Genomic DNA, 26,435 nt, shown 5'->3' on the forward strand with positions numbered 1-26,435 from the left:
TTCAATACCTGTAATAGCTTTTGCAAACAAAGAGCATGTCCATATTTTGCAGCAAGATGCAACGCATTTCTCCCTACGGATTAAATATACACAAAAGCATTAAATTGGGAACTACAGTAGGGCTATCAATATCAACATGCAGTAACATATACCATGAAGACATTTAATATGTTTCCCTTGTATCCAGATACTTCACTATTCATAATACAATATTGTAATTCATAAGGAACAAGAAATTTGACACACAGATAAAATAACTAAACAAATTTGTATTTCTTCTTTTCACCACCTTCCCAATTTTCACATGCCTCCTTACTCACTACTAAATTCAGAATCTCGATAGAACTTTGAGGTTATGAAAATCCCATGAAACTTCCAGGCTGGTTTCTGGACCAAAGGCAATTCAGAAAAGCATCTGCATGGTTTTACATACTACTCAGAATCAAACCTTTTGAAATTCTCCCAGCACTTTTTCCGAACTCCATAAACCATGCTGTTCCCATACATATTGTAAATGTATTTATTAAGATTTACTTAGCTGGAATAGCAAATGTAGACACAAGTCCATATTCAGAGGAGCCAGAGTACTTAAAATCATTTAAATCCTTTTGAGTTAAACTTTTCTATTGCCTGGAAATTTGTTCAATTCAGAGAACCTAAACTATATCCAACACAGAATCAGACAGTTTGAAGCATGTACTCTATGCCATGTTTCTAGCCATGAGGAAGCAAAGAATTTCAAGTAGTTATTCAACATGTGCTCAAGTCTGCATCTATTTTAGCCTGTTCCATACTACAGGACAAGTTACAAGCATTTAATGTAGATTTTGTTTTGGGACGGAAATCAGACCTGTGCCAAGTGTTTTTGAAAATTTCACCCTTAAACTTTAAGGAAACATACCTGCAGCATCGCTGGCTACGATATCAACCCCATGTACAAGAATGGTATTCAAACAATCCAGATTTCCTTTTGATGCTACAACATGAAATCTAAGGGGGGGAAAAAAAGATACTATGCATTTCTTGGCTTAAACAGACTAGTTCTGCATGGAAGAACAAAAAGAAAAAAGGGTAACATTTGCCAGCAGAGGCAGAGCACACAAGGAGAAAAAAAAACCAAAAGAACCCACAGTTGTACAGTGAAGTGTTAGGTAGATTAAAACCATATTTCACTCATGTAGTTCTAGCTTGGAAAGTAAAGCGTTGTAGCATGTTCTGACCCAACTAAAAGTGTGGGGGGGAAGGGGGCGCAAGAAGGCGGGGAGAAGAGGAAGCATAATTTCTTTCAATAAAACCAGTACACTAATTTTGTGTCTGTGGCAGAGAATAAGTAAAATATCAATCAGCTTTCCCTTTCCTAATTATGATTCAAATTTACTAGGATCAAGCATTAGCATAGTCAAAGCAATGACACTTCTATCACTTCAGTTTGAAATTGTAGCCACATGGATTTCTGTTAACTTTTGTGAACATACCTTGAGGAAGGATGGTCAAGCTGACTGTTTAAGAACCAGCTCAAACTTCTCCTATCAATCCAAATTTTAAAGATGGAGGATAACTTCTGGTAAAGAGTAATTCCTCATCCTCCTCTCTCCTTTACCTTTCCTCCCCACAAAATCTAACACTTCCCTCTATATGTACTGTCAGGTTCCCTTGCTTTTCAACTGGCTGCATCTCTCTCTGATCAACCTCAGCTCCAGTTTTATTTGTGTATTTGCTAATGCACTCTGGGATTTGAGAAGTATAGAAAAGATACAGGGTGGCATTGGGGCCCCAAAAGTAGTGCTGCTGGATCCCACTATTTTTAATGCTAAGGGGGCTGCAGAAAGATGGAGTACTCCACAGGCTTGGAAAGTCCCTCCGAAGTCTATTTAGTATGCTTCAATCCAGAGGAGTTATTGGGTTTGGTCCACCTATTACAAAGATGGCTGTACCTCAGTTTTTCCATTTGTAACCAGAATCCCTCCTATTTCAGACAGGAGGTGGATACACAACACAATTCCAGCAGACTCTTCCATAAAATACTTATGCCTAGTACTTACTCACCTGTAGAATTAGTTATAAAAAGCTAGGACTGGCTCCTATGCACTGGTGCATAAATATGCTAAGAAATCACCAAACCTCAAGTAGGAGTAAACCATACTATCATGCACACTCATATTTCCATTGAACCAGAGTAACTACTGGAATATAAGCAATAGTGGAAAAACACAAGGAGGACAAAGAATGTATAAGAATTAAAGAATGGATGCTTGTAAGGCACAATATCCAAAGCCACTTGTACTTCTGCTTTCTTGGTGTACCTGGCAATTTTGATGCAAGATGATTCAAGAATCTGAAATGGTTAGCAGAATCAGGCAGATAGCCAAGATTACACTGTGATATTAAGTTTGATGGCTATAGGAATGTTCCACCCAAACGTACATTCCTTTTACCAACTATTACCTACCACAAATTATACAGTACTAATGCTGTTGGACAACCTAGAAACACAGTCTCCACACCGGTAATTTGAGACAAAATGATTGCCAGTAATATCTGGAGAATGCTTTTCAAATCTTATTTTTAGTTTCATTTTGAAGATCCTAAAAATACTAAACTGTATTTTCCTATAACATCCATTATGAAAAGACTTAAATTAGCAAACCCAAAAGGGGTTTAGGAAACATTTTAGAGGACACACAGAGGGCAGGATTTGTTTAGATTTAGGGGGAAGGTGTTTGTTTTAAAGAAATGTAAGATAAATTACTCCATATACTATTACATACAAACAAGAAAACCCAGTTACATATATAGATTCAGTTTGTGCAATGGGAAGGAAATAAAAATGACAGCCAGCCACTTCTGGACTGGCTAGATCTCTCACTGTTGGCTTCATGGGCAAGCCTCTATCATGCTGCGGACTCCTGAATTAATGGAATCGATCCCTGGATCACAGATTTCTATTGAGTAGGTTTTCCCTATCTTTCCCCATCCTCCTGCTTTCAGGTCTCTTTTCAAGCCTCCCTATGGCTATACTGTAGAGTACTCCACTCTTACCTAGTCAATCCCCTACAATCCCTCAACCACTCACAGTGCCCAATATAACTTCCTTCAGATTACCACCATCTCAATTTTGCTACCCTAGGCTCTACTGATTTGCACCTTTTTGCCTTTCCAGTTCACAAAATAGGACTTCACACATCTCTACGAGGGACGGATGTCAATGAGCACTCATCCCCTATTTCCCCTCATCCCATAAAATCAGTATTGCTAAATGAACCTGACTAACAGGAAGTTTGACAGCCCTCAGAGCAATGGTTTGTGGCTAGATGAAGTGTGAATTTCTATCTAGGATGGTACAATGGGGAGCTTATTTTAGTAAAGTATGGAATTTGTGTACACTCTTCTTTTGCTTAAAATCATCTACCTCCAATAGATATGTAATTCCAGAACTCTAATTCTGTAATCTGCTGTCTGTCTGTTTCAGATGGGAAGGAGTCTAATACACACCATCAGTAAAAATGTGACATAATGAAGAAAGATTTACCGTCTAAACAGATTTCACTACTCATGCCATCATCCTCCACTACATTCTTGGAAATTACTTACACAGATCTCCCTTCCACATCCAGTTTAGTAGGATTGACTCCCTTTTTGGCAAGGATAGATGAAATTTTTTCCACATCTCCCCTTTCAGCTGCTTTCATCAACCGATCATCGTATTTGCTCCAATCTGTATTCAGCTGCATAAAGACATAAGTAAAAAAACCACCACCACAAGTGAGTTTACTGCATAATGTGAACCCATTAAGATTACCATCATAAAAAAAAATTAAATGTCATAATTTGCTCCTATTACTAGGCAAGAAATCTTCATTAAATTAGTTTCATTTGTCAATATCTACTATAGACACAGAGCAGCATGTATACTTAAAAATCCTACCAAAGATACCACGCTCCAGCACACAGTTCTCCCACTGGGGAAAGCATAAGAGAAAAACCACATGTGACAGATGTGTAGTCTCACTGCTTAATTCACTACAGGAAGATGCCCACACACTACAGTGTTGTGGACATTATAAGAAATACATAGAATAGAATATCACATACTTAAGGGGAAAAGTCCCCTTAGAATTCTGTAGATTTCTCTAAAGACCCACATGCTATGAAGTCCAGAAACAAAACAAAAAATAAGTTTACATTAAAAGCATAAAATCCAATATGAAAGTATGAAAACAACCATAGGGCATAAGGTTAAAGAAACTTAACTCTGCCTCTACCCGCTGCCAATTTTCCAGCCTGCATTCTACTTAAGTGCAAGATTAAGACATTTTACGGAAGGATATTTGATAAGGACAAAGTTTGCAGCCTGCAGCTATCAACATCCTAAATTCACTTTAGGGTTTGACTCCACATCTTTGATTTTGCATACACATCTAGGATAGGAAAGCATAACCCAGTACCACTCCACACAGTGAGGATGCAAATTTAGTAGCATTTGGACCAGCTCTTAATAGGTTAGTAGCCCCAGAAAAGTTAGCTAAGATTCCATGCCAAGTCTCAAGTCAGGAGACCAGTTTTACATTTGAAAAATACATAGATGGGGGTAGTCACATAACAAGGATTTTGCAATGGGCTGGAAGGGCCATATGAAAGTTTACATATATATTGTCATCTTTATGAAGGAATGACTTCCATGATAACAAAAGCTTAACACAAGAGCCACACCACACAGCAGAGCAGATAATTGCATAGTTGATGAGTCTGTGTTCCGGGCCACCTATGAACAAAGACCTCCAAGTGCATCTTTATTTATTATTATCCAACATTTATGCTGCAGCAGAGTCCTAGAAGCCTAAGCCAGGTTGGGGCCCCACTCAACTAACATGTGGTATATACCAGTCCCCTGTCCAAAAGAGCTTACAAATTAAGAGACAAGACATAACAGGTTTCAGAGTAGCAGCCGTGTTAGTCTGTATTCACAAAAAGAAAAGAAAAGGAGTACTTGTGGCACCTTAGAGACTAAAAAAAAAAGCTCACGAAAGCTTATGCTCAAATAAATTTGTTAGTCTCTAAGGTGCCACAAGTCCTCCTGTTCTTTTTAAGACATAACGAGTGGACGAAATGTAAGTGGGCAGCAGGAAGGAGTAACAAAAATAGGCTGTTTTAGCACAGAATATGAGCAGTAGTAAAATTACAGTTTGCCAGCTATCTAGACATTTCCAAATAACAGTTTTCTGTATAGCAGCCAAGAGGTTTAATGGGGAACACTGAGGATAGAGTGGTGACTTTATAGATTTTGATTGGGAGATTCCCCTCCCCCCATACAAGGAAGGAGTGTTGTGGATGAAAATGCAATGGGGTCTATCTAAACTAAATTTAATTTATGATCCTTATGTGTAGGATATCAAGTGAATAGAAGAGAGCAATGTGATTGGCAAAATACTCCAACTTCTGCCAATTTGGCATTCAGCAGTATGCAAAATAAGTGTAGCCAATTTGACACCAAATTCCTCTTTAGCTTAAGATGGTGCAAATTCCATTAAAGCATGTGGGTGTTCTACCCACTTATTCCATGGCTAAAACTCACCACAGGATTGCGAAGAAGTAGCTGCTTTTATCTTACACACTCCTTCAAGTTGCTTTTCCTGCTACACTCCTCTCCTGCACCTTGGAGAAGTAACTTATACTTGAAATATACACAACTGAATGCCCAACTGATGCAAATTACACTATTTTGTCCCTTATACCCACTTAAACTCAAATTTATGGGCAACTTACACCTCCCACACACGTTTAGTTCAGCACCAAGATTCTCATCCGAGTTCCATTCCTTGTTGAATTTGGCCCATTAAAAAAAACCACACACAAAAAAGTAATGGCTGAACTATAGTAGAACCAGCTACCTAACTTTCCAATTTCAAAATGAAAAGCTGATGCTGGAAACAAGCAAGAGAAGATCAGGATCCCTGTGCAGCTCTCTCCTATTAACAGTGTAGACATTTTAGCTATCCTCAAGCAGTTTGAGAATGAGGAAGTTCACAGAGTTGTTTCAAATTGCCTGCAGAGTACTTGGCTATGCAGTTTTTGTAAAGAAAGCATAAATCATTTTTAATAACTAAGTAATTCACCCACCAATACTAGTCAGACAACACTCATCAAAACCAAAAAACAAAACAAAACAAAAAAACAACCCAACCCACAAATTTAGAGTTTCAGCACACTTGGTCTAAAAGATCTGACAAGCCAAAACATATTAGGAATCTATCCCAATAAGTGAAAACCACTTCCATTTCTGACCTATTTGCCTCCAAATCACTTTATCCAAATTGTCCTTTACTTTCCAGAAAAATTCCACTTGGGAGCTCAAATTCTGCATGCAACATTTCAGATTGATCGGTGAAGTTGCTGACAGGAGGAGGACGTGGAAGGGGAAAAAAACCCCAGGATTATACTGGGATGTTAGCTGCAAGTTTGGCTACCTAGAGACTACCTTCTCTATGTAATTCACCAAAAACAAAGCTATTTCCAGCTGCTGCAGGTCACTGAATAAAAGCATTAAAGTTCTTGATTTAGTGAGAACCAGTTCTTCTACCAAACCAGCAATCAGCAGACCTATCCAAATTTCCCAAGAAGAGAGGAAGAATCATTTTTGTGTTTTCTCCAATAAAAACACTGCAAACTGATATTGATAATGTAACATTTAAATTTATGCACTGTAAGAAATATATTTTGTTCCAGTCTTAAATTGCCAAAAACATCAATCTATGATTTCTGGATCTTTAAGCAGGAGAGCCTCTCCTGCACCCAACAGCCCTCCCCTGTTCCCCACACGCCAACAACCTGGGAGGACTCCCAAATCCTCCACCCATCCTTCTGTGCTACACACACAGTCTTCAGAGACCCCAACTTCCCTTCACAAACACACACGCAGCCTTGTGAGACCCCAACTCCTCCCCAAACACAGGTGCATACAGTCTTTACATGTATATATAGGAAAACAAGAAAAAGGCACATAAAACAAGAATACATATTCATGTAAAAGTGTTTTTTAAAAAATCAAGTCTTGGGCAGAAAAAAAAAACAGAATTCTAAAAACTTTGCCTCATTAGGGAACATTGGTCTTTCTAAGTGTGTTTAGTAAAGAAGCGAATAGATAATCCATACAAAAAGACAGCTGTCTCTAGTAACCTCTCTAACACTAATGTGCTGTAGCAAGGTCTCACGTTGCTATTTGAAGAAGTGACTCTTACTCTGCAGAATGCCTTATACAATGGAGCGGCAAACATGACTGGAACCTTTATTCAGTATTGTAATAAAATAGGTAATGGATAATATCTCTTTTACTAAACATCCTACCAACAACAGTTACTATTAGTACAGTAAGTACCAAATAAGTAGAAGTAAACAACTGTCAAAGTAAAGTGTGTTTTGTAATGCATTCACACCCTTCCTTTTGTTGTTCATTGACTTGTCAATTAAAATCTATTTTGGAATTTCTCTGCCAGTCCACCTAAATTAGCTAAATTTTACTATATTAAAACACCTTTGCTTTTTTGGTGTTTAGCTAAAGCCAGTCATTGCTTCCATACTAAACTAGCATGTGCACTAGTCCTGGAGAGAATAAGTTGTTTTGCTCTGAAAACTGGCAATTTTTCTTGTCACTCTAAATTTCTTTGCATGTGTAAGTTTATATACTTTAAAGACTATGTATGAAGCATCCTCTTGCTGCCTCTAAATACTCTAATACAGTGGTTTTCAACCTGTGGTCTGCAGACCCCCAGGGGTGTGCAAACTATGTCTAAGATTTCCAGAGGGGTCCAAACCTCCATCTGAAATTTTTTTTTAGGAGTCCACAAATGAAAAAAAGGCTGAAAACCACTGCTCTACTATATTCAGTGTGTTAGGTTCAAAGCAAATTCAATAAAATGTTTTGCATGCAAACAGATGCTTTAAATTGTCAAAGATCTTCAGGCTTAACCTTCAAGCTCTTACATCTATAAGTGTGAACAAATTCAAACTCTTCAATAAAGCTCCTTTTAAAATGATAAAAATATTCCAAATAAAACCACTACTATGTTATGTTGTTATACCCATAATTAAGATCTTCACAAATTTAGAATTAGTATAAAAACAAAGTTTAGTATCAAGTCCTAAGAAAACAATGGACAGTATAAAGGTTAGCGATTTCTACAAAGATTATTTTCAATTTATGTCAATTTACTTTGGTCCACTAAACCAAGTAACTGTCAATCAAGAAGTGGTTCACAGCATTGTTTTTTATTTTAACCTTTTTGTTGTAGAAACTGCCAACAAGAAATAACAACATTTATGAACACTATTATAGTGGCTACAGACATAAGGGATGCTAAATAAAAGGTAAGGAACAGCTTGAATATTTACAAAATTTAAACTCGTGCAGACAGGGTTACTAAAAAACAAAAAAACACCTCTCTTCCATTAATAGGAAATACAAGATACCTACTGTGTTTCTAGGAGCACAGGAAAACCAACAACTCATCATAGAACTTGCAACTCCTTGTTGTCAGCAGCAAATAATTTACCTCGATTTCAGTTACAAACTGCTGCAGTTTACAAGGCAAGCACCCAACCAGAATTCAAAACAGGCTGCTCTAAGCAATATACTGGTTTTTCTTGGCTACATTCATTTTGTTCCATCCTTCACTTAGCTTGGATCCCCAACTATATTTTCTCCATCTTCAGGGTCTTCTTCAGACTTCATAACTCTTAGAAAAATAAGGTTTTTTCCCTTAAAGACGGCCCAGGGACAGCCTAAGACCGGTACAGGAATTCCTTCTTTCGTACCGACTGCTTAGGCTGTCCCTTTCTGGCACTTCACATGAAAACCCTACATACAGCTTTTGTTTCTGCAGACTCTGTGCTGCAGCACAGACTGCCTCACAGTAATATTCCCCAGACCTGAAATATCCTGTAAACAATCTGCAGACAGTCTCACATCAGGCTGGTTCTATTTTTTGATTGTCCAGGACTTGATAGCTGAGTGATAGAAAGTAATAGCTAATAATACGTTTTATGCATGCTCATCCTGTGAGTAATACATTTCATGCTTATGGGTAGCAAAGGAGACAAGCATGTGTGAAACTACCAACATGGTGCCACATTTTGCAGATGTGCAAAGTTTCACCTTAAAGGAACGAACATGTTAGTCAAATTAACTTTTGACTGACACTATATGAGGGTCACAGTTATCACTGGTAAACAGGATGTTACAAATAATGGCAGGAACAGATTTAGCTATTCCACCAAACAACACTGAAAGCTGGAATCAGCTTTACGATCATCTGACTTTAGGCAAAGTAATGACTACATAGCACACAGAGTGGGTGATTCTATTTTGACAAAAATGTGTCCGATTTTAATTTAGAAAAAGCACATGCCTTTGCTTAAAAAAAAAAATTCTCCTTTTACGAGTATGAATCCCATTCTGAATACAACCAGGTTTCAGCTTACTGCTGCTGCCAGTCTGTCTCCCCAACATGTCAAATGAGAAGAGCCACAGAGGCTGTCAAACCATTAAATAGACAGTGTAATGATTAACAGTATTGAAGATGCAGGGTCCTCTTTCACACATTTTAAATTTAACAGTGGAAATCTCCTAAACACCATATTTAGTGGACTAGGTCAACATCGTGACTATTGGCTGTTTTGTCTGTAGGAGATATAAACGTGGTGCACAGTAATAAAAAAAGAAAATATGCAGGACACCACAAGACTGTTAAACATACACAGTCAGTGAGACTGCAAGTAAAATTTTCTGTGGAGACCTTTTTGGAAAACAGACATTTCAGAGTACACGATCCTACCTCCTCCTGTCCACATTTGGGGTTGTGCGCACACAATTGCTGTCACACAAAAAAGGAAATAATTTTTCATAATACTGAAAGAAGTCACACATCTTATCTGCCGCCTTCAGAGCAGACCCTATGCCAAATCAAACACTTTTTTTTTTTCTTTGAAAGCGCGTGTTCCAAGGAGTTATTTGCCGTCAAAGTTTCCACATGACAGGAACATTCCAACAAAACAAAGGTTAAGTGAATTTTATACAGTCTGTGTCATACCAGCAGTTATCTTATCACCATGAAACAAGTCAACCTCCTACAGCTATAAAAGGTATTTTGGAAAACATATAAGCCTACCCTGCACATGCTAAATGGAGATAAAGTTAGCACTCTGATTTTGAAAAGGATATGTTTAAAAGCACAACTGAAATCAAAACAGGTCACACTGAGTCAGATTAGTGGGTTTGCAACAACATAACTCACCAGCATGCCAAAGAACTTAAGAAAATGTGTTTGAATTTTCACCTTTGAGATAGATGAACATGGACATATTATAAGGAGGAAATTCTTAGAGAAAGGAGCAGGAAAAAGCACTCTAGCCCATTCTAAATATGAACAGTCAGTCCACGATGGGAGCAGCATATGCCACCAGAACTAGAGAGACAGTATTGTAACATACGTAAGACCATAAGCTGTATTCTCAGAAGGAAGTAGCAACAGGAACTTAAATGTTTGCTCAGTTCACAAGACAGGCTGGACAAGAAAGTCCCAAGAGGCCAATTAAAAAGGCTCATCAATACTGCACAAGATCCAGGAAAAAATTTGCACCCTCACTTTGATGAATCAAAGTTTAAAGGAACACTTCCAACAGCAGCCTGAAAACCAAGAGCTGGTGCCAAAGATTAATTTCTGAGGTAGGTATAATGGTGATGAGGGCAATATAGATGCTCGGCTAGATACAGTTCTTGGCTCCATTTATCATCCTAGTGCATGATTTCAGCTAAGACTGTGCCCAGCACACAGCCAGGCTGCTTCTCTTTTCAATTTCACCCAACCAAGAGTTTTGCTTTTCTCACATTTCTGTCGGCTGACAGACCAATATTTATCCAACTTCTGGACTTCACTTCTCCTGTGGCTGCCAAAAACTTCTTAGATGGCAAGTTCCTCCATGAAGCACCCTGCCTATCATTGCCTTCGGGGGTCTCATGCCACAAAATACTGTTCCTATTTTGTGCCCACTTAAGGCCAAATAAATGAAGATGTGGCTACCCGGAAAGGGTATCAGCCACAAGGCAGCTTTGAATAAACCCTACCCAGCAGCTGATTGGAATGACAGTAAAGGCCTTCCTGGGTTAGCTAGACTCTAGACAGCTTGAAGGATGGGAAATAATGAAACACTATAGGGAAAAAAGCCTCCTCTCTCAAAGATGCCCAAAAGCACCACAAGGTGCCATTTTAAGAAAAAACAGAAAATGACTTTTTTTTATTATTATTATTATTATTATTTAAGGTTTGCACTGCTAGGGAGAAAACATCTGCACCAAAGTATTTTAAAAAGAGCACAGTTCTTACACAGTGTATGTGTTAAATGCAAAACCATAAACAGCAGCGAAGATCTGTATACATCTTTTACTAATGGCATCAACTGGGGTGCAAGGAAAATTTTTAAAAAGCTTGTGGTAAAGTGGAATTTACTCAAGACAAAACAGTCTGCCAATAAAAAGAACAATTAAAATATGGAAAGAATGGAAAGGCAGCCATGATGATGATGCTTCTGCCACATTCTCCCCCAGTATGAACAAGTTTAAATCTATAGCACTGCATTATTTTTTTTTTAAACAGAATTAGTCTTCAAATTGAAAACAGAGCAGAAATCTAAAGCTGCTAAATTAACTGCCAACAGACCAAGGGTTTCTTTGCAGGGTAATATTGCCAGTGCTCCCTTAAAACAGAGCAGCTGTTTTACTAAGTGGGTGTAAAGGCCAAGAACTTTAGTCAAGGAGAAGGGATTGATTTGAAAATCTCTCAGAAGTAGATTTACTGGCATCTGCCTATAAAATATCTTTAAAGTTCTCTCTCCCTGAAATCAGGAAGACTGCCTTAAAAAGACATGTACAATGTCTTTTCTAGATTCTTGCCCAAAAGTGCCCTAAATAAATTAGACATGCACTAATGATCAATATATTAAAACACAGAACTCGTAGGCGCATCAGTGGCTATTAGAGATGCCTTCACATGAGGATCAATTCAACAAATGCCTTGCAAAAGCAGAACAAAAATTGAAAGTGTTGACTTAGAGTTTTCCATGTCGTATTGTCAACCAACTGGCAAAAAGGTACCATGACACTGGTGGAGAACTTATAGTGAAGTTGCCTGCAATGCTGTTGCTCAGCTCTCTACACACTTCAGCAAATATAGCTATGGTGAAAGGTTATAGTTAAACATTGTTTCCAGTATCTACCCAAGAAACAAGATCAGGTCTACTGATTAACAATGGAGGAAATATTGGCAACGAAGAGGCCATTAGTTAAAGTGTTGCTGAATGTAACCCAATATCCTGTCACAATATCTGTGTATTGGTAAGGATTTGTTACTCTGCCAACAACTGTGGCTACTGGGGAAATGTTCATATTCCATTCCTGGCACACTGCAGTCTCAAATGTTTGAACTGATCAGCTCTAATGTTTATTTATTGAGAGCTGACTAAAGACACAAAACACAAGCAACTACTTTGCGAGACAGCCAGTACCATTAACATTAGTGGTGCACACAAGCATATGATTTCATTTGGCTTTCTTTCATTAAAATGTTGCTAATTTGCATATTGCTTTACCCCTTATCCCAGGTGCAAAATTCTGGATGCACTGCTGGTTGTCAGGGGGAGGAGATTCCAAGAGAGGGTTAAGGAGCTCTGAAGCTTGTCTTACGATGGAGACAGACTTGTTGAAAGTCGCTGGGTAAGGATAAAAGGGGTAAAAAACAAGGGTGATGTCATGGTAGGGGGTCTACTACAGACCACCTAGCCAGGAAGAAGAGATGGATGAGGCTTTTTTTTAAACAGCTAACAAAATCGTCCAAAGCCCAGGGCTTGGTGGTGATGGGGGACAAGCTACCCAGACATATGTTGGGAAAACAACGCAGCAGGGCACAGGTTATCCAAGAAGTTCTTGGAATGTATTGAAGACAATTTTTTAGTTGAGAAGGTGGAGACAGCTAGCAGTGGAGAGGCTGTTCTAGATTTGATTTTGACAAATAGGGAGGAACTGGTTGAAAATTTGAAAGTGGAAGGCAGCTTGGGTGAAAGTGATCATGAAATCATAAGACTTCATGATTCTAAGGAATGGTAGGAGGGAGAACAGCACAATAGAGACAATGGATTTCAAGAAGACAGACTTTAGCAAACTCATGGAGTTGGTAGGTACTATCCCATGGGAAGCAAATCTAAGGGGAAAAACAAGAGAAGACAGTCGGCAGTTTTTCGAAGAGACATTATTAAAGGCACAAGAGCAAACTATCCCACTGAGTAGGAAAGACGGGAAGTCTGGCCAGAGACCACCCTGGCTTAACCAAGAGATCTTCAATGATTTAAAAATAAAAAAAAATAAAGAGTCCTACAAAAAGTGAAAACTAGGTCAAATTACAAAGGATGAATATAAAGAAATAACACAAGTATGTAGGTAAAAAATTAGAAAGGCCAAGGTACAAAACGAGATCAAACTAGCTAGGGACATAAAGGGTAACAAAAAAACATTCTACAAATACATTAGAAGCAAGAGGAAGACTCAGGACAGGGTAGGCCCATTACTCAATGGGGGGTGGGGGGGAATAATAACAGAAAACATGGAAATGGCAGAGGTGCTTAATGACTTCTTTGTTTCGGTTTTCACCAAGAAGGTTGGTGGTGATAAGACGTCTAACACAGTGAATGCCAGTGAAAATGAAGTAGGATCAGAAGAGGCTAAAATACGGAAAGAACAAGTTAAAAATTACTTAGACAAATTAGATGTCTTCAAGTCACCAGGGCCTGGTGAAATGCATCCTAGAATATTCAAGGAGCTGACTGAGGAAATATCTGAGCCATTAGCAATTATCTTTGAGAAGTCATGGAAGACGGGCGAGATTCCAGAAGACTGGAAAAGGGCAAATATAGTGCCCATCTATTAAAAAGGAAATAAGGACAATCCAGGGAATTACAGAGCAGTCAGGTTAACTTCTGTACCGGGAGAGATAATGGAGCAAATAATTAAGGAATCAATTTGCAAACATCTAGAAGATAATACAGTGATAAATAACAGTCAGCATGGATTTGTCAAGAACAAATCATGTCAAACCAACCTGATCGCTTTCTTTGACAGGGTAACAGGTTGGTGGAAGGGGGGAAGCGGTAGACGTGGTATATCTTGATTTTAGTAAAGCTTTTGATATTGTCCCATGTGACTTTCTCGTAAGTAAACTAGGGAATGTAACCTAAATGGAGCTACTGTAAGGTGGGTGCAAAACTGGCTGGAAAACCATTCCCAGAGATCAGAGTAGCAGCTGTGTTAGTCTGTATCTGCAAAAAGAAAAGGAGGACTTGTGGCACCTTAGAGACTAACAAATTTATTTGAGCATAAGCTTTTGTGAGCTGCAGCTCACTTCATCAGAGTAGTTATCAGTGGTTCATAGTCATGCTGGAAGGACATATCGAGTGGGGTCCCGCAGGGATCAGTTCTGGGTCCTGTTCTGTTCAATATCTTCATCAATGATTTAGATAATGGCATAAAGAGTTCATTTATAAAGTTTGTGGATGATACCAAGCTGGGAGCGGTTGCAAGTGCTTTGGAGGATAGGATTAAAATTTAAAATGATCTGGACAAACTGGAGAAATGGCCTGAAGTAAATAGGATGAAATTCAATAAGGACAAATGCAAAGTACTTCACTTAGGAAACAATCAGTTGCACACATACAAAATGACTCCCTAGGAAGAAGTACTGTGGAAAGGGATCTAGGAGTCATAGTGGACCACAAGCTAAATTAGAGTTAACAGTTGTGACAAAGTTCCTCCTCTGCCTTGGTGAGTCCTGCGCTTATTGGCGGATTTTCTCACCTCAGAGGTTCACGGCAACCCTCAGTTTGGCCACTTTTGTGGCTCAAATCTGCCGTTCACTCAGTTAGCCTCATCGCTGGCCAACATGGGGAAAGGAAGAAGAACAATCCCCGCAGTCTCTGCTGATCCACCTAGTGGATTGGGGAACAGGCCAGATATCTTCCCCTCTGGTGGAACCCACAGTCCAGTTCAACTCCTCCGGTATAAAGGAGGGAGTTGGGGGGATGGAGGAACCCAGGCCCGTCCTCCTCTACTCCGGGTTCCAGCCCAGGGCCCTGTGGATTGCAGCTGTCTACAGTGGCTCCTGTAACAGCTGTGTGACAGCTACAACTCCCTGGGCTACTTCCCCACGGCCTCCTCCCAACACCTTCTTTATTCTCACCACAGGACCTTCCTCCTGATGTCTGATAATGCTTGTACTTCTCAGTCTTCCAGTAGTACGCCTTCTCACTCTCAGCTTCTAGTGCCTCTTGCTCCCCGCTCCTCGCATGCACCACAAACTGAACTGAGCTCCTTTTTAAACCCAGGTGCCCTGATTAGCCTGCCTTAATTGATTCTAACAGCTTCTTGATTGGCTGCAGGTGTTCTAATCAGCCTGTCTGCCTTAATTGTTTCCAGAAAGTTCCTGATTGTTCTGGAACCTTCCCTGTTACCTTACCCAGGTAAGAGGGACCTACTTAATCTGGGGCTAATATAGCTGCCTTCTATCACTCTCCTGTAGCCATCTGGCCCAACCCTGTCACACAGTGTAACACTGTTGCAAAAAAAGCGAACATCATTCTGGGATGTATTAGCAGGAGTGTTGTAAGCAAGACATGAGAAGTAATTCTTCGGCTCTACTCCGCACTGATTAGGCCTCAGCTGGAGTATTGTGTCCAGTTCTGGGCACCAGAGTTCAGGAAGGATGTGTACAAATTGGAGAGAGTCCAGAAAAGAGCAACAAAAATGATTAAAGTCTAGAAAACATGACCTATGAGGGAAGATGGTAAAAATTGGGTTTGTTTAGTCTGGAAAAGAGAAGATTAGAGGGGACATGATAACAGTTTTCAAGTATGTAAAAGGTTGTTACAAGGAGGTGGGAGAAAAATTGTTCTCCTTCACTTCTGAGGATAGAACAAGAAGCAATGGGCTTAAATTGCAGCAAGGGAGGTTTCGGTTGGACACTAGGAAAAACTTCCTAGCTGTCAGGATGGTTAAGTTCTGGAATAAATTGACTAGGGAGGCTGTGGGATCTCCATCATTGGGGATTTTTAAGAGCAGGTTAGACAAACACCTGTCAGGAATCGTCTAGATAATCAGTCCTGCCACGAGTGCAGGGGACTGGACTAGATGACCTCTTGAGGTCCGTTCCAGTCCTATGATTCTATGTCCCACTAGGGTTGCCAACTTTCTACTTGCATAAAACCTAACATCCTTGGCCCGCCCCCCGTACTTCACTCCATCCCCTGTTGCTCACTCTCACCACCCTCACTCCCTTGCTCATTTTCACCAGGCTGGCTCAGGGGTTGGGTGTGGGAGGGGGTAAGGGTGAGGGTGAGGGCTCCACCAGGGGGGTGCGGGTTCTGGGGTGGGGCCAAAAATGAGGAGTTCAGGGTGCGGGAGGGGGCTCCAGGCTGATACAGTGAGTTGGGATGAGGAAGGGGGTATGGGCTCTGGGCTGGGGGGTGCAGGCTCTGGTGTGGGGCCAGGGATGAAGGGTTTGGGGTGCAAGAGAGCTCTGAGCTGGGACCAAGGGGTTCAGAGGGCGGGAGGGGGATCGGGGTGAGGCAGGGGATTGGGGCATGGGGGGCGTGAAGGGCCGGCTGGGGGTGCGGGCTCTGGGATAGCGCTGGGGATGAAGGGTTTGGAGTGCAGGAGCGTGCTCCGGGCTGGGGCAGGAGGTTGGGGCACGGGAGTGGGTCAGGGGCGCAAGCTCCAGGCAGCGCTTACCTGAAGCAGCTCCCAGAAGCTGCAACATGTCCCCCCTGTAGCTCCTAGGTAGAGGAGCAACCAGGCGGATCTCTGCACTGCCTATCCGCAGGATAGCTCCCACAGCTCCCACTGTCTGTGGTTCCCGGCCAATGGGAGCTATGAAGCCGGTGCTTGGGGTGGGGGGCAGGCCAAGGGGCTCCACATGCTAGGAACCGGAGTGGGGGAAATGCCACTGCTTCCGGGAGCTGTGCAGAGCCATGGCAGGCAGGGAGCCTGCCTTAGCCCTGCTGCACCACCGACTGGACTTTTAATGGCCCCGTCAGTGGTGCTGACCAGAGCTGCCAGGGTCCCTTTTCAACCAGGCTTCCAGCCAAAAAATCAGACACCTGGCAACCCTATGTCCCACAAGAAGAGAAATAAGGACACGGTGGCATGGGAGCAACTGCACTGGACTTGCTAGTCAGCACTGGAAGGAAATATTGCAATCCGCCTCATTTCCTGTTCGTTTCTAAAATGTTGTTGGAACAGCCTTGCCACAGGGACATACTAATTAATTTTATCTTAGCCTATTCAGTGCCCTTCAAGGGAAGAGAGGCCTAAATAAACGGAGGGGAAAGAAGGCCAAAGAAATTTTTGGAAGCAAGAGTGAGAGCGAAGAACTCACACTGTTCACTCTGTTCCAAAACAAAGCAGAGTATGGGATGCTAACTACCTGAGCTGATGTTCAACAGCTTTACAGTGACATGCTTCACTTGTGGCTGTTCAAATTACATACTCAGAAACCCATCTTGCAGGAGAGAGACGATATGAAAGGGCGGTTTGATGGCAGCAGTCCATTCAGAGTAAGAGGCATCAGCGTGACAGCTCCAGAAAGCAGAGGAGGACTGGGGCGGGGGGGAGAGGAGGAATGGAGGTGTACTTTCATTCTAGGTCTATAAGATTTCTACTGCAGGTATAGTGCCCTATGTTGCCTGTACTGATACACCTCTATGGAGCAGCATGCAAGGATGGAATGCTAATATGGTGAGATAATGGTTAAAAGGATGGTAGATTTAGTAAGTTCTTCTGTTTATTGTCCCTTCTCCCAGGTAATATTATAAACTAAAGCGTTCCAATTTAAAAGACCTGCAAAGGAATAAAGTCACAAGGGAAACATCTTTGGCCAGCTAGCACCTTTGTACAAAAATCTAACCTGAAGAAAAACAACATCCATAGTGCACTTTAAAAACTCTTTGTGGGAAGCTGCCAATGATGTCCCCCAATTTCGCTCCCCACATCCCCACCCCCCACTTCAAGAACCTCCCCTCCCCCCAAGCCTTATAGAAATAAAGGAGATTGTTAGGAACCAGCTGTTAGGATTTTAAAAAATTAAAATAAAAAAAAATCAAGGCTTCTCACCCCAGTATGTCTGACCCTTTAATGCAGCTCATGTACTTTATCCAAGTAGCTAAAATGTCTCCGCTGATGTCCAAATATTTTTAAACAATGCAGTATTATACAAGGATCCAACATTTACCCTATAAAAAGATCTAAATAAATCAGTATGAGTGTATACCAGAGGCCTTAACTGACTTTGACCGAAAAGATTAATTGATTTGACTTTCCACATTTGGATTTGGTTAAATACAAAAACAAAAGTTATCTAAAACTCTGGCGTAACAATAAGGTTCTTAACGGAATAACAGCTGCCAAATCCCTGTTAGCTTTACACCTGGAAAAAAGCCTTGTTTTGAAAGGAAAAAAATCTTATATTGGACTAACTCTGTTCCCATCCAACTCAGTGAGTAAAACTCCCATTGGGAACACGTAGACAAGTAGAGAGTGCTTTTGAAAAATCCCACTCATCTACACAGTGGGTAGCCTCCTCTCTCATTCCAGGCATGGAAAGGTCATTGATGTCAACACAAGTTTTAACTAGAAGGACTTTCCTGTACACACACTTTGTTTACAGCATAAGGAGGAAATGTAGATCTGGAATACATATGCCCAGGAATTCAAATAGTCTTTTGGGGGTTTGTTTGTGTGTTTAAAATCCACATTCAACAGGTATAAAACAGAAAAAGAAAAAAAATGTTTAGTTTACCTGATATTCACTCTGCATAGAGCTTTTGCTACTAGCAGTATGTTTAAAAGAAGTCTACTGCTGAACCACTCTCAAACCCTTAATGTACAAAAAGCATTACCTAAAGTTGAAAGAGCATTCTGACCATTCTATTTTTATGAAACCAAGTACATGATCTTGCAGCTACCTATTAGAAAAATGGTAGATGGATTAGCTACTACAAAGCCCTAGGACATATCTATAAAGATTAAAAACAGAGTGGGTGTATGATCGTCACTCTATTTTCCCCCTTTCTGCCCACAATTTCAAACCTGCAATTACAGAGTTTAAACAGATCCCCACCCCCGGCAGGGCAGCAAAATATATGTATTTAAACTCAAAGGAGAAACACTGACATGGGAAATTGCAAGATAATGTTTTCATCCTATTTAATTTGTAAACAGGCCCTTCTGGTTTAGTTTATGGCTGGAAGTGAACAGGCTGGTTTGTGAAAAACAGACAATTCAGCTTTGCGTTTCATGATTAAGGCATGCATCTACATTGTAGCAATTACTACTTCCAATTCAAAATTAGCTGTTTTTAGCTGTTCTAGCACTTAAACTTTGCATTCTGATCCCATTTAATCACATAAACACATGGAGTTCAATAGTGCCAAACAAAAGTTAGTCACAGAGAAAAAAGTTTTTATTTCCACAGAGTTCAACATTGTTTTTTGCTTTAATCGGTGATCTCAGAGAGCACAGCTTTGCCAGTTATCCTTTATAAGTCAATGTATCGAGGAGTAGTTGGAGCAGATAAAGATTTTACTTGCTCAAAAATTAAGTCTAAACAAACTATTAGCTTGTGATGCAAATTTTGGATTAAATTAAAAATATACACATCCGATATTAAAATTTTAAACATTTTGAGTACATATAGGAGGGGATGTTTTGAAAGCAAAGCCAGTGCCAGATAAATCTACCTGGGTGTAACAATTTCCAACACTTTATGCTTATAGAATACCTTTCATCTATAATTAACTGTTTGTAAAGGCCTTGATGAAAGGTGCTCTAAAAGCCCATAAAGTATTTTAGATCATTACATCCAGGTAATTAGAGTACTTTGTAGGAAGAGGACTCCTAGAGAAGACATCATTTGATGGGATTACCACAAGGAACAAGATGACCACAGGTAATAGGTATTTAATAAATATGTAGATTATATTTAAAGTTCTGGGTCTAATTAACCAATGTTTGTGATGACCTTAGACCCAGAACTTAAAAGCTCGCTGCACAACTGCAGAAACCTGGCAACTTTTAAGGAATCCCCATGATTTCCCTTGTCCCACATGGGGAAAAATGCTGACTTGGGAGAACTAACAGCAGCTCATTCTGAACAGAAATAGCCCCGCTTTCTCTGCTCTTTGGCTGCTTGTTGGCCAGAGTGGGATAGATCCTCGCCCGTAACTGCTGTGATAGCCTCTGCTCAGGGCAGAAGAGGTGCCCTGCTCTGCCCCCAGTCAGCTAAACAATTACCTTTCAGAAGTGAGAGGAGGGCTTTGGACCACTTCTCCCGGACTCCAGTTGGTGCTGCAGTTTCAGAGTTCTTAAACAGTACCTGTATACAGCAAGCAGCAGCCCACGGCAGTGAGTCTCAGAGTCCGCAGACTAGGGTTCACACTACAGTGCTAAAAATAGATGTGGAGACGCACCAGCTCTGAAAGGGGTGGGGGCGCGCTTCAGAGCCTAAACTCCAGCCCAAATGCCTGTACTGCTATTTTTAGCACACTAACTCAAGCAGACCTAGCACTGCCTGTCACACTCCTAGCTGTAGTACAGACATACCCATAGGCTCTTAAACCAATCTTCTCCCCCAGAAGTCTCCCAATATAGCGGGTCCCAAACTAAGTGCCCTCTACAGAGCAGTGCTTTTATTTGTTTTTGTTCTGCTACATTTCTCCCTCCATCAGCTCCTTCTCTTTTAGCCTCTAAGAGAGCAACAAGTTCTCAGTCAATCATGGACTCAGATTTTCAAACACTGGATCGGGGCGGGGGAGAGGAAGAATAAAAAATTCTCACTTGAGGCTGGAAATGTCCTTGTAGTAGCCAGTTGCATCCTAAACCCCTCAGCTACCTAAGGCCCATGGGATGCCACTGTCCACTTTCCTTCTTTCCACCCTCAACTTCCACAGAGTTGTCACCTGTGGCCCCCTACCCCTTTGACTCACAAAAGTGACCCTTGTTCCTTCAGTTTTATCCTACTGAACAAATTTCATTGCCAAGTTTAGGAAGATTTCAACCTTTCTTTCACTTGCCCCACTTCACAATATTTCCCTTCTCAGAAGCATTTCCTACCCTCTGACCTCAGCACACAGCCATAAGACATCTTCAGAACGCTAACAAGCGGCACAGATCTTCTCCACAGGACGAGACACCAGAAAAAAATTCAGCAGGGAACAGTCTACACCAAAATGCCAAAGGTAACATTTGAAAGGTGAACAATGAGTTTAATATATTAGCTTTTATCACCTTGTAACAGTGAAATATTGGTATTCTGTTCTGCAGAACCAGAAGTAAGATAGCTGGAGAAGCGATATAGAGCAGACACCTAATAATTTGTATACTGCTATAATCTTTTCCTCTTGACAATGGCTAACCCTCAAACACTGATACTTCCAGTGCTGCTGGAAATTGCAAATAATATATTTTATTTTTCAAATGAAGGATGTATATTTATCTAATAGTAAGATATCACACATCACACTGCCTCACTCAGAATCGTTGGTAGTCTTCACTTTAACTGCTCTTCAAGCCCATGTAAAAACAGTTCGATCTCACAATGTCGAAATTCATCGGGAAGCATTAAAAGCAAATCAGACCCCATTAATCCAAATAAAAAAGGCACACAGCAGCCAGTCTCCACTGAGTTCATGGAGTACTCTCCTAAATTACCCTGAAGAAGAACAGAAGAAGGGATGGATCAGCAAGGAAAACTAAAGTTAGGTTTTAAAGAACCTAAAGCTCAGACTAAAGACTGAGCTTGATAAGTTTATGCAGGGTATGGTATGATGTCACCTGCAGTGGCATATGGCCCTTCCACAAATGATATTAGCAAATGTCTCCAGTGGCTGGAGATGGGACACGAGATGGGGAGGGCTCTAGTTACTACAAAGAATTCTTTCACAGGCTTTTGGCCAGTGGGTCTCACCCACATGCTCAGGGTCTAACTCAGTGCCATACTTGGGGATGGGAAGGCCTTTTCCCCCCAGGTCAGACTGGCAGAGACACTGGGGGGGTTTCCATCTTCCTCTACAGGATGAGGCATGGGTCACTTGCTGGTTTGAACTGGAGTAAATGGTAGATTCTCTGGAACTTGAAGTTTTTAAATCAAGAGTTGAGAACTTCAGTAACTCAATCAGAGGTTACGGGTCAGGTCCTGTGGCCTACAATGCGGAGGAGGTCATACTAGATGAGCATGATGGCCTCAAAGTCTGAGTCTACAAGCACACTTGACATTGGGTAGGTGCAGAAGAAAGCTCATTGCTCACACCACTATTTAGATATTATTATGGATTCATCTTCATTCGCCTATATTTAACTAGTTTTTTAATATGTATGCTGCACCTTGTTTTGTAGCATTCCTGCTTTTCCATTGTTCTTTTTTAGTGCCTTAGAAATTTAGGGTGAAATTCAAGCCTTTGCAGACGGCCAGCACAAGGTTTATGTTCCATCTAAGTCCTCTAGTTTATGGGCCCTCTGCGTAGGGGCGAATATGATGTAGTACTACATGATATGAGTACTACGAGTTATGGTAGCACAACTCTGATCCACCCTCAGAGGTTGAGGATCGGAGTGTTTCCACTGAAGTTTGAACAGACAACCCTGAGAAAGCGCTTGATGGCCGTATAAAGCTTTTAAAATCACCCTCTTAGAAACCACCTCATCACAGATGTCTCCTCAACACCAGAATCAAACATGTACACTCCTGGTATGGAATGACTAATGTCATTCCATGAAACAAACTGACATTGTAATTAGTCCGGCAGCAATTGGTGTCTTAAATTAGGTAACTGAATACACAATTAAATTCCATCTTAAATGGGAACCCAATAGGAACTGTCTGAAAAAACTATAAAAACCAACTGGTGCCTGAAGTTTTCTCTATCATTTTAAAGAACAAGAGTTCATTTACAGCATCAAACAGGAACTTACATGAGAGGAAAGTGATCAGGAACAGTCAGCATGGATTCACCAAGGGAAGGTCATGCCTGACTAATCTAATCGCCTTCTATGATGAGATTACTGCTTCTGTGGATGAAGGGAAAGCAGTGGATGTATTGTTTCTTGACTTTAGCAAAGCTTTTGACACGGTCTCCCACAGTATTCTTGTCAGCAAGTTAAAGAAGTACGGGCTGGATGAATGCACTATATGGTGGGTAGAAAGTTGGCTAGATTGTCGGGCTCAACGGGTAGTGATCAATGGCTTCATGTCTAGTTGGCAGCCGGTGTCAAGTGGAGTGCCCCAAAAGTCGGTCCTGGAGCCGGTTTTGTTCAATATCTTCATAAATGATCTGGAGGATGGTGTGGATTGCACTCTCAGCAAATTTGTGGATGATACTAAACTGGGAGGAGTGGTAGATACGCTGGAGGGCAGGGATAGGATACAGAGGGACCTAGACAAATTGGAGGATTGAGCCAAAAGAAATCTGATGAGGTTCAATAAGGATAAGTGCAGGGTCCTGCACTTAGGATGGAAGAACCCAATGCACAGCTACAGACTAGGGACCGAATGGCTAGGCAGCAGTTCTGCGGAAAAGGACCTGGGGTGACAGTGAACGAGAAGCTGGATATGAGTCAGCAGTGTGCCCTTGTTGCCAAGAAGGCCAATGGCATTTTGGGATGTATAAGTAGGGGCATAGCGAGCAGATCGAGGGACGTGATCGTCCCCCTCTATTCGACATTGGTGAGGCCTCATCTGGAGTACTGTGTCCAGTTTTGGGCCCCACACTACAAGAAGGATGTGGATAAATTGGAGAGAGTCCAGCGAAGGGCAACAAAAATGATTAGGGGTCTGGAATACATGATTTATGAGGAGAGGCTGAGGGAACTGGGATTGTTTAGTCTGCAGAAGAGAAGAATGAGGGGGGATTTGATAGCTGCTTTCAACTACCTGAGAGGTGGTTCCAGAGAGGATGGTTCTAGACTATTCTCAGTGGTAGAAGAGGACAGGACAAGGAGTAATGGTCTCAAGTTGCAGTGGGAGAGGTTTAGGTTGGATATTAGGAAAAACTTTTTCACTAGGAGGGTGGTGAAACACTGGAATGTGCTACCTAGGGAGGTGGTGGAATCTCCTTCCTTAGAAGTTTTTAAGGTCAGGCTTGACAAAGCCCTGGCTGGGATGATTTAATTGGGGATGGGCCCTGCTTTTGAGCAGGGGGTTGGACTAGATGACCTCCTGAGGTCCCTTCCAACCCTGATATTCTATGATTCTAAAGAAATGGAAAATTATCTAAAGATAAACTAGTGCAGGCATGGTGATGAGAAACTGACACAAACCAAATTAAAGGACAAGTAAGGAAGTCCAGCATGATGATGCTTTTTGCATTATGCAACAGTTTAAGCAGGTGGTAATTGGATTTTTAAGGCACTTGTTTGCCAGTAGTTGAGAAAATGAAAACTATTCAGTAAATCTCCTCTAATCATTTACAGCGGAGAGCCACTCATTTAATCTTACCCTGCATATTATAGCTTCAGAGGGAACAAAGTTCTCACTCTCATTTCCCTGCAGCTTTGAAACATGTCCCTTCCTCTTCCCACTCGGTGCTGCTCAAGAGTTCATTTACAGCATCTAATTGGATGGGGGGAGTGCATACATAAAAAACAGTGTAAATACTAGCATTTTAAAAAGAGATAGAAAGTCTGACCCCACCAACTTTGTGCTAGCAATGTCCCTTAGAATTAATGGGACCTTCAAAAAACAAACTTCTCCACTTGCTATATCAACTAAGTAGTGAATAAATGAGGGCCTGCCAGTAGAGGTCCTTGAAGGCATTCAGAGTACATATGGTACCAAGAATGATGATTACTCTTGCAGTTCTGGAAAGAGAGACACAGGATGTTCTTAAGTTACCAGAGGTAGCAGAAAGCTGCTGAGCACAGAGCTGCTGAGAATGTGGGGAATGACAATCACATGGTGAGATCAGCAATAGTTAGTTATTTATAGACTATCCTTGTAGAAGGCTTACATCAGTGATCTCCATCCTTTTTATGCACAAGATCACTTTTTGATTTTAAGATCAACCTGGCATCTACCCCATCCCCCATCCCCGAGGCCCCGCCCACTCCATTCCCCACTCCCTCCATCGCTCGCCCTCCCACACCCTCACTCACTTTCACCGGGCTGAGGCAGGGGGTTAGGGTGCAGGAGGGAGTGCGGGCTCTGGGCTGGGGCCAAAGAGTTCAGAGGATGGGAGGGGCTCCGGGCTGAGCCTGGGGCAGGGGGTTGGGGTGCAGGAGTGAGGGATGCAAGCTCTGGGAGGGAGTTTGGTGCAGGAAGCGTGCAAGAGGGGGTGCGAGGTCTAGGCTCCGGCCAGGAGGCGCTTACCACAGGCAGCTCCTGGTCGGCGGTGCAGCGGGGCTCAGGCAGGCCAATGGGAGCTGTGGGGTCAGCAGTTGCACAGGCAGAGCATGGAGACCTGCTGTCCCCCTCCTTCCCAGAGGCCGCAGAGACATGCCAGCAGCCAGCCAGCCACTTCTGAGAGCGGTGTGGGGCCACGGCAGGCAAGAAGCCTGCTGGAGCCCTGCTGCACCACCAGCCGCAGAGATTGTGATCGACTGGCAGAGGCTCCAGGATCAACCAGATGATCGCGATTGATGGGTTGGTGACCACTGGCTTAGAGTTTTTCAGGTTCGATTATTACAGCAGCAATTACCAGGTCCAATAGACAGTTTTTTAAAAAAATTTATGCTGTGGAACTCAAGTTTGCCATTATCTGCACAATGCGTCCAAACCCAGAGGGCTTGAGTTTGTACCTCCTGGGTGCTGTTCCTCTTTCACTATCTTTGACAGATAGCAGGATGTCCTCAAACAAGATGCTTTGGAGTCTATTAGTTTTGTCCCGCCCAGGTCTACTTCCCTAACTCAGCAGAGGCAGTTAACAGCAGAGCATCTTCCTGCTCACTTATTTTAGTTATTATCTTGAAATGATCTCCCACCACTGAATGCCTTCAGAGACAACAATGACAGTAGCAGAAAATATCCCTTTTCCCCCAAAGTCTTCTCCTACATGCAGAATCGGGGCAGACTCTTCACAAAAGAACAGACAGTTAGGAGCCAAATAAGGCTTCAGTACCAGCAGAGACCAAGCAGAAGGGAAACATGCCACCAAGAGAGAGTACCAGTGTAAGAAGTAAGCCAACATATTTTCAGAAACTCCTCAAATGGCTCGGCAGCAGTTCTGCAGAAAAGGACCTAGGGACCGAATTGCTCGGCAGCAGTTCTGCGAGAAGGACCTGGGGTTACAGTGGACGAGAAGCTGGATATGAGTCAACAGTGTGTCCTTGTTGCCAAGAAGGCCAATGGCATTTTGGGATG

At 41.7% G+C, this 26,435-nt stretch overlaps 1 protein-coding gene across 4 annotated transcripts in view; it reads right to left on the minus strand.

Annotated features, from left to right (window-relative positions):
• UACA (uveal autoantigen with coiled-coil domains and ankyrin repeats) overlaps nt 1-26,435 on the minus strand; it is a 72,389-nt gene that overhangs the window by 27,558 nt on the left and 18,396 nt on the right. For 3 of the 4 annotated variants that reach the window (XM_073304516.1, XM_073304518.1, XM_073304514.1), the window contains exons 2-4: nt 3,592-3,725; nt 902-990; nt 9-73 (exon numbers count right to left, since the gene is read on the minus strand). In XM_073304516.1, the coding sequence (XP_073160617.1) occupies nt 9-73; nt 902-990; nt 3,592-3,725 (288 nt within the window). Of the gene's footprint in view, nt 1-8; nt 74-901; nt 991-3,591; nt 3,726-8,467; nt 8,755-26,435 lie in introns of those variants that run through there. The other variant, XM_073304515.2, reaches the window with a different exon arrangement.

This window comes from Lepidochelys kempii, chromosome 10 (assembly GCF_965140285.1).
Source record: "Lepidochelys kempii isolate rLepKem1 chromosome 10, rLepKem1.hap1, whole genome shotgun sequence".
Taxonomy (NCBI): Eukaryota; Metazoa; Chordata; order Testudines; family Cheloniidae; genus Lepidochelys; species Lepidochelys kempii.